The sequence below is a fragment of the Meleagris gallopavo genome, chromosome 2, assembly GCF_000146605.3.
Source record: "Meleagris gallopavo isolate NT-WF06-2002-E0010 breed Aviagen turkey brand Nicholas breeding stock chromosome 2, Turkey_5.1, whole genome shotgun sequence".
NCBI lineage: Eukaryota > Metazoa > Chordata > Aves > Galliformes > Phasianidae > Meleagris > Meleagris gallopavo.
Genome location: NC_015012.2, coordinates 5,646,163 through 5,660,322, shown reverse-complemented (window position 1 = coordinate 5,660,322; position 14,160 = coordinate 5,646,163). Strand labels below are relative to the sequence as shown.

At 41.5% G+C, this 14,160-nt stretch overlaps 1 protein-coding gene and 1 long non-coding RNA gene across 3 annotated transcripts; one reads left to right on the top strand and one right to left on the bottom strand.

Annotated features, from left to right (window-relative positions):
• Positions 1-4,840: 4,840 nt before the first annotated feature.
• Positions 4,841-13,626, bottom strand: PROKR1 (prokineticin receptor 1). Of its 2 annotated transcripts, XM_010706434.3 has the most exons (4): positions 13,373-13,624; positions 11,206-11,882; positions 6,472-7,164; positions 4,841-5,393 (listed from the first exon to the last, which is right to left on the bottom strand). In XM_010706434.3, the coding sequence occupies exons 2-4, from the start codon at positions 11,700-11,702 to the stop codon at positions 5,330-5,332; spliced, it is 1,254 nt and encodes a 417-aa protein (XP_010704736.1). In that variant the 5' UTR covers positions 11,703-11,882; positions 13,373-13,624; the 3' UTR covers positions 4,841-5,329. The 2 variants fall into 2 exon arrangements, with proteins under 2 accessions (XP_010704736.1, XP_003203731.1); XM_003203683.4 differs by lacking the exon at positions 4,841-5,393 and having other exon boundaries at positions 6,468-7,164; positions 13,373-13,626.
• Positions 7,601-13,354, top strand: LOC116216274. Its single transcript, XR_004158726.1, has 3 exons — positions 7,601-7,688; positions 12,119-12,207; positions 13,085-13,354. It is a non-coding gene; the product is annotated as an uncharacterized LOC116216274 (long non-coding RNA).
• Positions 13,627-14,160: the final 534 nt, after the last annotated feature.

Genomic DNA, 14,160 nt, shown 5'->3' with positions numbered 1-14,160 from the left:
AAAAAAAATTGCCATCCATGTGCCACTGAAGCAGTTTCACAAATTTTAGCCTATCTAAAATTATCTCTTCCTGGCACAGCTGCTTCTATGTTTGCACTGCATACTTTGAGATGGAGCAAATCCTATAACAAAATAGTTTTAATCAGAACTACTTGTCCAGTCCACAAATACAGTGCTGTATTTGTACAATGAGAACAAGAAGGTCTCTCTTAGTCTGGTGTTGCTTTTAGCTTGTTTACACCTACTAGCAATTTTGGTCTTCTTGAGACTTCAGATGAAAACAAATTCTACAGTGTGTTTCTGTGTCCATTAGTTAAGAATCTTGTCTTACATGGGAGGATCCCTATGTAAGCATTTTTGTAAGTATGGGAAAGAAATCTATATACAATTTCATTTGTTCAGGGGCAAATTCCACCTGTCTATTGATAACTATAGTAAAGGAATTCTTGCACTCACACGTTCTTTACAATTGTGCAATACAGGCTAAACTTTTTTTCCAGTAGTGTTGGAATTCTTTGAATTTTTTATTTTGATTGAGCTAGAACATAAGGAATGATAATTTCATTTTTTTTAAAAGCACCTGCTTTTTTATCTGTCTTAGAGTTGTTTTAAGTAAGAACGATTGATATAAACCCTATGGACTCTTGTTTTTGTTCCAGTTGGAATGTTGCTGGTGTACAAAGTCCTTCCTATGGTAAAGGAAGAACAAGTCAGAGACTGCCTCATGAGGCTGTGATGTGTTACAGGTGGGTCAGGGTGATTCTGATACGTGTACAGAGTAGGAGAAGAACTCCTCGAGATCAACCCTGCCAGGAAGAACTTAGTAGGTCCTGGTAGATGAAAAACTTAACATGAGCCAGCGGTGCACAATTACTGCTGGTCTTCTGGGCTGCATCAGAAGAGGGGTAGCAGCAGGGTGAGGGAGGTGATTGTCTCTCTACGATGCTCTCATAAGGCACCATTTGGAGTACTGTACTCAAGTCTAGGGCGCCCAGCCCAGGAAGGATGTGGAGCTTTTGGAACGGATCCAGAGGAGAGCCACAAAGATGATCAGAGGGTTGGAACAGCTCTCCTATGAAGAAAGGTTGAGGGAGGTGGGCTTGTTTAGCTTGGAAAAGAGAAGGATTCGAGGAGACTTCATGGTGGTGTGAGGGGAGTTTATAAGCAGGAAAGAGGCAGACTTTACACAGTCTGATGGCTTTAAACTGAAAGAGGAGGGGTTGAGGTTAGAGGTCAGAGGAGTACTTCATCCTGCAGCTTTTGATGTTTTCTTCAGACCACCACTATTGAGGAGTGCTTCATTGTGCAGGTAGATATTTTCTTCTGATCACCACCCTTAGGAGCTCTGAAGGGTCTTGAGTTGGGCATGTGATGCTGCGTAGTAGAGGTGGCAGCTGGAGGGTGCTGTTGCCACAGGAAAGGCTGTCACACTCAAAGAAGTGGGAACAGCATTAAAGCTGAGCTCCTGAATGGATCAGTTCTCAGGGAAATTTCACATCTTGACTATTGCAACCCACCCAGCATGGAGTCTTTCAAGGCCATCCTCCTTTGGTAGAGGGTTGATGGTTGTAGTTCCTTGTCCTGCTATTTCTGTATTGAAATACTTTGTGCTTTTTGCTGGGAGTAGCTGCTGTTTTGTCTCTTAGTCATTCCTGCTAGTTGTTTGGTTTCATCACTTCATTTTCTAATTGCAGCAGTTTCTTAGGTTTTTTGTTTTTTTTTTTCAATTTGTTTTTTAACGACTCCGTGTGATGGAGCAGAGAGTAAACTTTAGGTCAGTTCTTCCTCTAGGAGGGGATGGAGAGTGAAGTAAGCCTGTGTGTGCTGCCTCACTGTTTCCCACAGCCCTCATACTCCTCGCTGAGGAGCTGCACCAGAAAAACAGCTGAGCAGGGATCAGCAATGACAGCACCACATCTTTGCCTTTGGAAATAAAAACTGGAGCAAGTCACAGTGTACACATGGTTGCATGTGATTTATGAATTGCACGTTTGATCTAAACTCTCCAAACAGCTCAAACATGGATGCATCACCTCCAACTCTCTCATTATCTTTGGCACATCCCATAGTTCTTGCTGAAGTCATTCTTGCTGCTGGAGCTAATCAGGGGCAGCCAATGGCTGTTGATGTTGTGCTGCAGTCTTTACTGTCTTCCAGTGGGTGAGAGCTTGTGCTGGAAGATGGCAGATGCTGCCTTCATCCCAGCTTACGCTTTTTTATTTTAGTAAGGCTGTTACAAGCAGAGCTCCAGAACAGTGCAGTCAATTTTCAGTTCCCTCACTGAAGTTTACCATTCAATGCAGATAAGAAAATATTTCTCCAGGGAAATGCAGGAAGCCAAGAGGTTAGGCACAGCCTGACAGAGAAGCAAGGAAGCACCCAACTCTGGAGTACCTGAATGTAGAGAGCTGCACTGCCTGGGGCATGGATGCCCAACTTTTTGGCTTACTGGGCCACTCTGAGTGAAGAGGAATTATCTAGGGCTCTATATATGTAGGTTGCTCTAAAAGTAACGCCTGCTCTTTATTTCCGTGGAAACTACCAACAGATACAAAGAGCACAGTAGCACTGTTTGATAGAGGAGATGCTCTAAGCACTATTTTTCAACATAGTCACCACCTGTAGTTGTGCATTTTTGCCAGTGATGAATAAGAGCCTGCATGCTGTGCTTGTAAAAATCTGCATGAGCAGAGGTGACCCACTGTTGCTACTGCTGAAATACACTACCTACCACCTCACTGTGCTTACATCCACAGTTTGGTCTCTATAAACATTCAGCAAGCATCAGTTAATGTCAATAGGTGCCATTTTTTCCTGCATTGAAAGAATTCAGAGCCACACCTTTGCTTCATACACACTTCCATGTCAGACATCATTCTGTCACAATGGGAAGGTTCAGCCTGTACTGCCATCCCACCAACATCCTCCTCTGATGTTGTGGGCCAACATAATAGAATAGCAGGCAGTACTTTCAGAGCAGCTCTCAGAAGATACATAATTAATGTCTGTAAGTAACAAAACTTATTTTAATGTTTAATATTTTCTTCTTAAAACAAAAAAGAGCAACAAGTCCGTTAAACCGGTGGGAAATGTGACCCTGTTTTTGTGACACTGATGCATCAGTTTGGTTCAATGGCAGTGGATGCAATTCTCAGTGAGCTCTCAGGTGTTCATCAGAGATTTCTGGTGAAATTTTACACCTCCTGTATTTCCTCCTTGAAAATAATTGTTCACAGATGTATGCATTGCCAAAAGGCAGCGACATGAATAAGGTGTAGCTGCAAAGCAGGGGCTGATTTTCTTTGGTAATAAAGAGCTTATATAAGTGTGGTGAAGAGACATGATCAGATTTTTGAGTTGCATGTCTGATTGCAACTCAATACATTTTAAAATTTGAGGAAATGTGTTTATGTTGACTTTTGATTTTTTTTTTTTTTTTACTATTCTAGAAACCTATTCTCAAATTCCGTTTTCATAAAGAAAAGCACGGCTGCATACTTTTTGCTGTTTGCAGGACTATGTTTAGTTGATGTATCACAATGCATACAATTATTTGCCCTAAGTGAGTCAGCACTGCGCCGTGCCCTCACCATGCCCTGGCTTCAGAAGGAATGGGTTTGGGAAAGCCATGTTTGTTTTTTGTTTTCTGTTTTCTTTTTGCTTTCCATTTTCTCCAAGCTTTTGTGCTGGTGAGTTCTGCAGTGAAAGCAAGATCTGAGTGCTGCCAACAAGCACCCACTCCTCTCTGGTCTGGAATTTGAGGGATGAAATGGACAGGGCAGGACAGAAGGCTCCAGGAACGGGGGCAGAGAGGGCTGGAGCCAGGAAAATGCTCTGAGCTGCCTGCTGACCCCAGCATCTGGGTACAGAGTTCTGAGCTGCTAAGTTTTGCTTGACTTGGAAGGAACAGGAGAAGGCTCAGAAGGGACAAGACTAATTGTCCTTGTTCTGCCTGTGGATGAAAAGCCCTGAGATCTCCCTACAAACTCAGGAAGTGCACAGGAGGTATCGTGCACGTAAGGCCCCAAGCTGCACAAAGAGGTACATCCATGAGGAGTTTGGTGCCACTGTGAAGGACTTTCTTTCCTTGCACAGCTCAGGAGAAGTCTATCACCATGTGGCCCCAGAGGATGCTTTTGAGAATGTCTCCCTTTGGAATTCAAGGAATTTCCTCTTGTGGGGCAACAGAGCACTCAAAGTGATTTCCAAAACTTTAAAGCATGTTTTTTCCTGTGACTTTTACTTTGCATTACTGGTGGAGGTTTATTTATTTTCTAGTAACTCCTCCTGAGGTGAATTCCCAGATGTGGAAATTGCTAGTTGCTTGACTCACTTTCACCAAGAATAGTCAAGAAAAAATAGGTGGGAGGAATATCAGGACACTCTAATAACAGGTAACATTCCTAGCTAATCCCTGATAGCTACAACAGACTCTAGAAGATAAACATGGGCAGATGGTTTCAGGAGAAATTACAAGATTAAAGCTCTTGATGATGTAATACTACAGGTCCTTGATATTTTTTGGTAGGATGGGAAAACAGTAGGTTTAGTACTTTTCTCTGTTTCCCTAAAAATGCCATTTAAAAGAACGACTTCTTTTAATGGTTTTGCCTCAGAGAGGAAATTATGCGATCTCTCCAACACATATTTTTAAGAGCAGCTAATGGCAAGAGGATTTGAGCACATTAATGGATTTGAATATCCTTTTGCCATTAAAATTAATTGGTCAGCCTGGCAGTTTTTCTTCAACAGACACTGGATAATTCATGTTAATCGCTTGAGTAGAGAAATGATGGCTAAGGGAAAAATAGAAAAAATAATTCAGAATGCTCATCGTGACTCTGTGTTTGCTGTTTTATTAGCAAGGTTTGCTGCTCACTTAATATTCACAAGTAAACAAATTATTTACAAAAGCCATTTACTCCAAAAGTAGGTGCTGCCACATACTTTAAAACAGGAAGCATTTGTTGTCACAATAGAAAAGACTTGATTTCAATACACGATAGTCCATGGCATTTTATGTGTAGTTAAATTATGTGCCTTACTGCTATTGTCACCTGTTTTGTCACAATTTCCTGTTAAGAAACGCTCGTCGCGGAGTTGCACAAAATGAGAATAGTAAAAATGGCATTGCGGGAGGCAACGCAGAATTTGTCTTGAGTTGTTGCTTCATGTTTGGCCAGACAATGAGCTACTCAATGAAACAGTCACCAGCTTGATTAAACCAAAGTCTGTCTCCATTGCTTGCAGGACACATCACCTCAAAATCCTTGTAATTTCGGCCCTACTTGTATTTTACTTTGAAGGCTACACAGACTGGATAAGCTGTCTAGGTATGGTTCAGTAGGGTGGACTTTTTCCCACCAACTTGCTCTTCTTCCCGATGTGTCCCACTGAAAAACAAGACAAGTCCGATGAGCACAAATTGAAATACATGAAATTCCAGCAGAGTAAAAGGAAACAATTGTACTCTGAGGACTGAATGCTGGCAGAGGTTGCCCAGAGAGGCTATGGAGTCTCTGTCCTTTGAGTAAGTTGAAGCTCAATGGAACACAATGCCAGGCAACCTGCTCAAACTGAGGGTGGCCTAGATAATCTGGAGACATTGTTCACCCCCTCACAGTTTGTGATTGAGTCTGTAATTCTGTGAAGTGCTCAGTGACTCAAGGCAGCAACAGCTGGCCAGAGGGTGCCTGGAAGTGAGAGAAGGAAACTGTCCTTCTTTAATTTCCAAATACTTAATAAACAGATAACACTCTACAGAAAAATACAGAGTGGAATGCTGATAACATATTCTTAAACCAGATAACACATGAAGAGACTTCAGGTTTTTACTAGACTGAGAAGCAGTATTCAGCTCTGTAAACTTTGTAGAGAATGTGCCTTTCATAAAAGCATGCTGCACATTGGACAACTGAAGCTGGTGGTCTGTAGTCTTCAAGGAGTTTCTTTATGAGAGGTAAACTGAGAGTAAAGAGTGACATGAAGGAAAATGGGCGTTTTTGCTATCCTTCCTATCTTGCCCAGGAGGAAGCAAATGGAAAAGGACACCAAGCAGCTTAAAGATACGAACAATAAGCTCAAGGAGAATAGAAGACTTCTGTTCTGAAGAAACGAAGCGACATCATGGCTAGGAGTGGTGGTCAACTCTTCTGTCTTTGAAATATGCTTTAATGCATTCACTGATTTTTTTTTGTTGTTGTTCTCTATCAGTTTTAAAGAGCTCTAAAACAAGTGCCTGCATTCCAAATTTATAGATAGGTAAACTGACGCACAGCATCAGTCTGAACTATGGGATTATGCAGCAGTCCAGTAGAAGGATTCCAGTGGAAATCCATGGTATGCTGCCTTCTTCAGGCCTCTCAGCAGTGGGTGTTTGCATGGTCAAAAGAGAAAATCTTCTGAGGTGGTACTATTTCCTCCTTCCTGCCCCCTCCATAATATATGAGATTAGAACCGCCTAAAACTTACTTCAGTTTTATGCAGTCTACCTCCTCTGTGACTGGCATTGCACTTGTTCTGAGATCCAAGTCTGTACTAGATTTACTTCCGTGGTATGTTGATCTCCATCTGAGCAACATGATCTTCTTGAAGTACTTCATGGTGTTATTTTTTACAGTTACAAAACACATTGTGTTTATCATGCTGTTACTCATAGCAATGCATTCAACTATGTAAAAAGCGGTCAGATAATGCTTCTCTTTCACAAAGATTGTGGGGAAAAAGTCACGGACAATGGTGAAGCCATAGAAGGGTGCCCAGCAGAGAACATAGGCGGTCAAGATGCACATCAGTACCATTACAGTTTTTCTTCTGCATCGAAGCCTCTTCCTGATTTGTTCTGTCTGAAATCCTGGTACGGTTTTAAACCAAAGCTCTCGAGAGATTCTGGCATAACATAAGGTCATGGTAATCACAGGTGCAACAAATTCAATGCCAAAGATGAATAGGAAGTAGGATTTGTAGTATATCTGTTGGTCTACTGGCCAAATTTGACCACAGAAAATTTTCTCCTGATTTTTTACTATAAATAATACAGTTTCAGTAGCAAAGTATGCGGATGGGATAGCTACGAGTATGGAGACAATCCAGACCAAGGCGATCAGGATGGTTGCTGTTTGATAATTCATGCGTGGTTTCAGTGGGTGAACAATGGCCAGGTACCTAGAACAGACAAATACACTCAAAGTGAAGTTTGTAAACAGCATTAACCAGAGCACAGTTCAAAATACATGCGGACAGAATGAAGCAGAAAGAAACTGCTGTGATTGTTAGAGATTGACATATTCATCTATGAAGAGTTAATAAATTTGGCCAAAGTATCAGCCTAGAATGGAGATCCTAAACCAGGACAGAAGTTCTGCAGCAAGTAGCTGAGGAGTTTGTTAAGATAGCAGGTCTTTGGCAATCTGAAAACCTGACTGCATATTAGGAACTCAGTCTTAAACTCCCACCTGCTCACAAAGTCAAACTGAAAAAGATGTAGTGTTGTATCATAAACCTTTCTGTTTTTAACAGGAGTCAAGCATTTGGGAGTTATGGATAGACTGGAAGAAGAGAAAAAGAGAGAATATTCCTATTACTGACAAATACATTAGCAGGAGCTAACACAATATGGGGATGACAGTGTATCCAGGACACACCATGATACAGCATCTGGAATACTTTGGTGGGCAGTACACCTACAGGTAAGTGTTTAAAATATGCATTAACCTAGTCAGGTGCAGGTAAAAGCACAAATACATAGATGGAGGAGAACAATTTGCCTATACATAGAACTATTTGAATCTATATGTTTTTTTTTTTAACATACATGACAATGCTTCCATTATTTGCTTTGTTAATCCATGAAGTGAAAAGAGTAGAAGCTGACACTAGCAATGGTTACAGGTGGTTTTCCAGCCACCAGCAAAGGACTGTATGTCCATTTTCTGCTCGTGCACATTTTTGTTTAGGCTGCTGGAGGTGACTGTTGCTAATAATTAATCTCAAATATGCTTTGTTAAGTAGCGTCTGCCATCCTGTACAAGTTGACTTAGGTGCTAGCACTTCTTATTACTGTAAAGCTGTACTGCAGTGTTTCACCAACAAGTATGAAGAAATGGGAGTATGATGCTTGCAAGACCAATCAAGTGCCCTTGATTCAGTTAAAAAAGGGCTTAGGACCAAATTGCATTCACTCTGGGTTGCAGAGTTCTAGTTTTTTTGTTTTCTTTTGTATTTGTTTTTTTTTTTTTTTTTTTTTCCCTAATATTTGGTAGGAGTTGGGAAGGTTATTTTTTAAGAAGCTGCAGATATAAGATGAGCTTACATTAGAATGCTCTCTAACCCAGACAGATTAGAATACTGCTAAGAGGAAATTTTTATCAGAGAAATTCCAGAGCTCCCAGAGCGGTTGTATTTGACACAAAGGACTGTTTGAAACAGTGGCATTTCTCATTCATTCAGAGGCTCTTCTGTCTGTATATATCATATACACAGATAGCATCCACAGAATTTATTCATTCTAAAATAAAATGGAGAGTCAGCAGGGCTTTTCACAAGCCAAATATTGGAAGCAGATAAATTGCTCATTGCTTTTAACACGGCAGGCTAGATGTCAAGGGTCAGCAGAATTATTCAGCTTCATTGTGGAGCTGTTAAATGAATATTTTTAGATCAGGTCCTGTGGAAAGAACATCGTGGGATAATGTGTATGTAGTCATAGGTGTGCATATCAGCTCAGCACAACGTTTGGCTGAATGGGGAAATCTCCACGGCAGAATCAGAGGAGAGCTTTTGTGATGGATTTCCAGGTTGCCATTGCTTACCGCACTTTGCTGTCACTGTGGAATGGTGCTGGAACACACAAACTGGATTTAGATGAAACTGCACTGGAAGATGTGATCCAAAAGAGCACTTAAAACATGCTAGGTGCTCGTGAGTGTTCAGTCCAGGGAACTCAGCTGCAGCCAACCTCCCCTTCTCCTGAACATTAACAGCATGGACATTAGGCACTTAGCACAACATCCTCCTCTTCTGATCTTCTCCATGCACACTGCATTATTCTTTAAGATTTTGAAATTCTTATATGTTTTCTGCAAATAGACATCCAGGTAGGTGACAAAGAGTCAGACCTGCGGCAAGTCCTACAGGCCAGGATTACCCTCTCTATACCAGGAACCTTTTATAATGGCCTAAATATATGAAGAGAAATCTAATAGGGGCTAAAGTCCACAACCCACATGTCACAACCAACATGGCTGTGAAATGAATTATCTTTCTCTATGTTTACTAATTCAAAAGCTCACACATAACAGACGAAACCAAAACAAAGTGAATGAATTTCAATCATTACACAGTGAACTTCAGTGATTAATTATTAATTATAGGGTTGTTTTTAAAGATGTGTGGGGAGATATGCTAGAAATCTTATTTCCTTTCAGACATAAGGGCTCAGTGACTTGTATTACTTCATCAAACTGGGATGCAGTAGAAGGGTTTTTTTAAAAATAAAAAATAATAATTCAGAAGTAGAGAAAGTAATAGAAAATGGTGATGTGCACATGACAGTGCTAAGAAATTAAAGTTTTATTCCCTAAGATTATGCAAAAGGTACTGTGCTGCAGGCTGATCGAGGATTTGTTTCATAGGAGCTGACTGTCCTTTTCCCCACAGCAGGCAAAACATTTCTGAACTTCCTCAGAATCTTTCTGCAGTTTTTGTGTTGACTTCAACAAAAATTAAACCAGCTGTGCACAAGCCATCTCTATAACTATCAACAGGGTTAAACTGATCCTGAGTTATCTTTTGGATCAAGTGCCAAAACCTAGGCAACATTAGGCTAGAATACAATAGCACATGAGAGAAACTGACCAAAGGCTGGTGGTGGAAATGCTATTGCCAAACTATTACCAACTTGCTATTATCAAGTTCTTGAAAGAAATCATACAGCATGTAGATGGATATACAGAGGATATACAGAAATATATATATGATCATACACAAGAGGTGACTTGTAACGGTCTTTGTGTAAACAGTTTACTGTACAGGTGTCTGGCTGTCTGTGGGTTGGTCATGTCAGGCTTATATCAGAATGAAGCTGATCTTCAGCACTTGGGTCTGTCAGAATCCACAGCACATGGGACTAAGAGAACAGGAGTTGTAAGAAATAGTATAGTTAAATGACTTGTTAAAATTCCTGGAGGGAAAGGCAAGCAGAGAAATATCTCAGGACTACAGCATAAAGCAGGTGTGCTTTATTTTTATTTATGACTACAGCATAAAGCAGCAGTGCATTCAGCTCACACCATTATGAAGGCTGTAAAAAAACCTCTGGAAGGCTGCATTGATGGAGTATTTTATCATTTCCTGGACACTGCAATCACCACTGTTTCATGGGTTCTGTAAATGGCATTTGGATATTTCCTAGCCTGCTGCAATGTCATCCTCAGAGAGGCATGTAAAGAGAGAGGAGAGTATTTCAATGAAGGAGGGTGCTAATCATACTCACTGAGCATCTGGGTTGGAGCATCCAGCTAAGACCTCAGTACTATCAAATGTTTAATGTAGTGACTATTGGGTTTGCTCAGTGGAACATGACAGAGAATAATAATCCCACTTTGCAAGCTAGATAGAGGTCTTACCTGTTATTCTCTTTCACACAAAAACAAAAACTGGGAAAAATACTTTAGAAGTAACATATTCTGTGGGGCAGTAACCCTATCAGGAAACTCACCTGTTAAATTCTGTACTAACCAGTCAACTATTTCTCTCTCTGAAGAATACTTACTTCACATTTTGTAGTAAAGGTGGACAAAAGGAAAAGCTCTGTAGCCCAGTAATGGAAGTTCCTTAGAGATATATAGTTTGGAAAAGGATTGGGTGAAACACCTTCCTTTTTGGTCTATTGACTGTTTCCAATTTTGCTGTCTCCTCTTTCCTAAATCTGTTTCAACAGTTGAATTAGATATATTTTTATGGTGGGTGGAGGGGAAGGCTTTAATAAATTAACATTCTTTTCACCTGAAAAGTTTAATCAAGAAATTTCCACTTTGTTTTCTTTGAGATGATCTTATGACCTCATGCGATTAAGCTGTTACGAAACAAGATACCCAGGTCTGTATAGCACCTACCTTAACATGACCACATCCTACAGAACAGCTGAGCTTGGTAAAAATCTAGAAATCTGGCCTTCTCCTTGTGCAATTGTAACTCCTCACCTACCTGTCAACAGCGATAGCCAGGAGAGCGTTGGTAGAAACATAGAGAGAGACAGTCCGTAGGTAGTTGACCGAGGCACAGAGGACATGGCCGTGCTCCCAAGACAGCTGCCGTACCACATAATAGTCCATCTCAAAGGGGCAGCACACGATGGCAACAATGAAGTCTGAGATTGCCAGGTTGGCAATCAGCAGGTTGGTGAGGTTTCGCAGCTTCTTGTAGCGGGCAAGGGCAGCGATGAAGATGAAGTTGCCGATGCCACAGACCAGCATGATGCCAACAAGAGCCACCCCGATCACAATCTTGGCTGCAAAGAAGGTGCGAGTTTTGGTCATGTCATCTTCGCTGTCCAGCGGCAGGTCATAATCACTGTAACTGAAATTGAAAGGGAAGGAGAAATTTCGCATGGAGGTTAAATCTCCATCATGAAGATTGTAGATTGCAGCAAAGTTGAGATTGACGGTAGCGTTTGGGTTATGTTCATCTTGCTCCAGGACCATGTCTGTCTTCTTTTGACGCACGTGGCTTGGCTGACCCTTGGATTTGCGTTAAAATTACCCAGGGTGTCAGGGCACAACAGTGGCAGGCAAGAGACCTCATCTAAAGTTTCCTTCTGAGCAGTGAGTCAACTTTTCTTTGTCCCCACGAGATTATAGAGCAACAGCATCATTTATCGTCTTCTGTGGGAACAAAAAGAGGAAAACATTTCCTGAGGGGAAATTACAGCAAAAATAACGTTCATAAGGGGAAGCAATATCCAAATGATTGTCTCGCAGCTCTATTGCTGTCAGTGCACAGTGGGAAGAAATACTTTGTGAAAGGATGCTTCTGTTATCATAAAATACCTAGAGTTGCATAAGACACTCCTTGTTACATCTGGCAGTTTTATTTACCAAAGATGAAATTTTGTTTTTAGCACAGAGTAAAGTGACAGTACAGGAGCATGCAATCTGCTTCAAATATCTGCCAGTCTTCAAGTTCACGGTGTTGACATCTCTCTGCAAGGTAAAAGAGCTACAAGGAGATAGCACCTCAGTTTGCTGAGAAGCATCTGATATCTCTTCGGGGCAAGGCTTTTGCTTTATGCTCAGCCTTGTTAGTTGTCTCAGTTAGGGCAATACAATACACAAGAAAGAAGAGAACTGATGTCCTGGCTTATAAATACATTTCTTAATTAGTAAGAGTTGCCAAGACCCAAGAAAAGAGCAAAGCCAGCACTTTCTTTTTTGGCAGTCATGTATGAATGCTGGGGGAGGGACGACCAGATTTCCAGCCCGCATAATCTATCATTGCTTTTCTCAAACCAGTGTAGTACTGCCAGTCTGCATGGACAAGAATTTATCCCATGAACCTTCCTGTAAGGCTCTGCTGCAAAGGCAAACCAGCTATTCAAAAGGAAGGTGCTTCCACAAACACGTTCACCCTGAATATTTGAAAAGAGAGACAGGAGAGAGGATACTTCCCTCTTTGTACTGTGTGTTGTACCAAACGTTAAAAACAGATTTATTTTCCACGCTGATGAAAATATCTAGTCTACTCCTTAACATTGCCTTTCCCTCTGGACCAAAATGTTGAGAAGATTGTATTCTCACGTCCCCACACTATGTCTGGGAGTCCTCACACCAGACTCCCAGATATCAGGACAGTCCTAACTCATCCCAGAAGAGAACTGAGGAAGATTGCTGCTGCTTCTGTATTACAGCAGTAGGTCTTCAGCTCAACAAAGGTACTAAGCAATGCCCACAATGGCTACAAAGGACAGTGTACAGTGGAGCTGTTCTCCTTCCCTCCCTAGAGCCACCCTCAGCCCCTCGTGTATCAATGCTTCACAAATTTGAGAGAAACTCTTCTGTACAACTTCTGTCTCCACACTGCTTTTCAGATTGAGAGTTGCAGAACAACTGAATAGCAGAAAGCCAAAGCCTGAAACTTAACAGCATTTCAAACAATTAACTGCCTCGTAAGACATCCCCAAAGCTGACTGGAAGCATGAACCTTCGCGAAACGCTGCTACTAAACAATTACTTGGACACAAAATCTGTATGTTGGTCAAAGCAAGCAGCAACATCTGTTTTACACAAATTTCTTTGCAAAACATCAGGAAAGATCATTAAAATAAATAAAAACAACCACACACAAACTGACATAACACCATCAGGTAACTAACTACCTGCAGTTGCTCTTATCTTCTTCAAGGTCTCTGGGACTCTGGGTGTAGCCTCCTGGATTCTCCCCTGCAAATACGTTGCTGTAACTGAAGCACAGAAGGGATTACTACAAAAGCAGCCAAAGGACTTTGCTGAATGATCATTTCTCTGCCCTGTAGCTCAGAGGGAGGATAGCTCTGCTGTCTCCGTGCATGCATCTAAAGCCTTTTCTCAGTGGGAGGCACCTTGAAGCTGTCCATGCATTTCTAATTTTAAAGAGGCAGTACAATACAGAGACAATACAGCACAGGTCCCCAGCCTTATTTTTCCGCTCTTTAAGTCGCCTGAATGCAGCGAACAGCAGAGTGTCATTGTTAATGAATCTGAGCATGGAGGGTATAAAACCCCAGTACGTGCTTGTTTTTTGAGTTTTGTCTGTGCTGGGCAGCAGCTACCTATACCTGGTTTGAAACAGAAGCAGAATACAAAGCTCCCATTGGGAAGGAGCGGGAGGAAGAAGAGTGAACCATTTTCCCAGCGACCTTTCTCTATTGATATCTCTTGCAGCCATTGTCCTGAAGACTGCTACTGTGGCAGCTTGTGCAGAAAGGAGGGTCAAGCACTGAACAGCCATAAATCAGAGGACTTCTGACAGCTTCCCTTGACCTCTAAGGGAATTAGTCAGAGTAGGAAAATGTCAGTGAATCCTTAAGGACATGGTATCCTTTGTTAATGCTGCCTCCACCCTTCTCTGAAGGGTGCTCACTCCAGCAAGAGGTCTTTTTGCTTCCTAGTTCTCCAAAAGAAAAGG

Excerpts from the sequence above, each read along its gene's own strand:
- PROKR1 (XM_010706434.3), bottom strand. The coding sequence starts at position 11,702 with ATGGTCCTGGAGCAAGATGAACATAACCCAAACGCTACCGTCAATCTC. Across the intron at positions 7,165-11,205 it reads CTGGCTATCGCTGTTGACAG|GTACCTGGCCATTGTTCACC; the intron begins GTAGGTGAGGAG and ends TGTCTGTTCTAG. Across the intron at positions 5,394-6,471 it reads GTAGACTGCATAAAACTGAA|TGGGACACATCGGGAAGAAG; the intron begins GTAAGTTTTAGG and ends CTTGTTTTTCAG.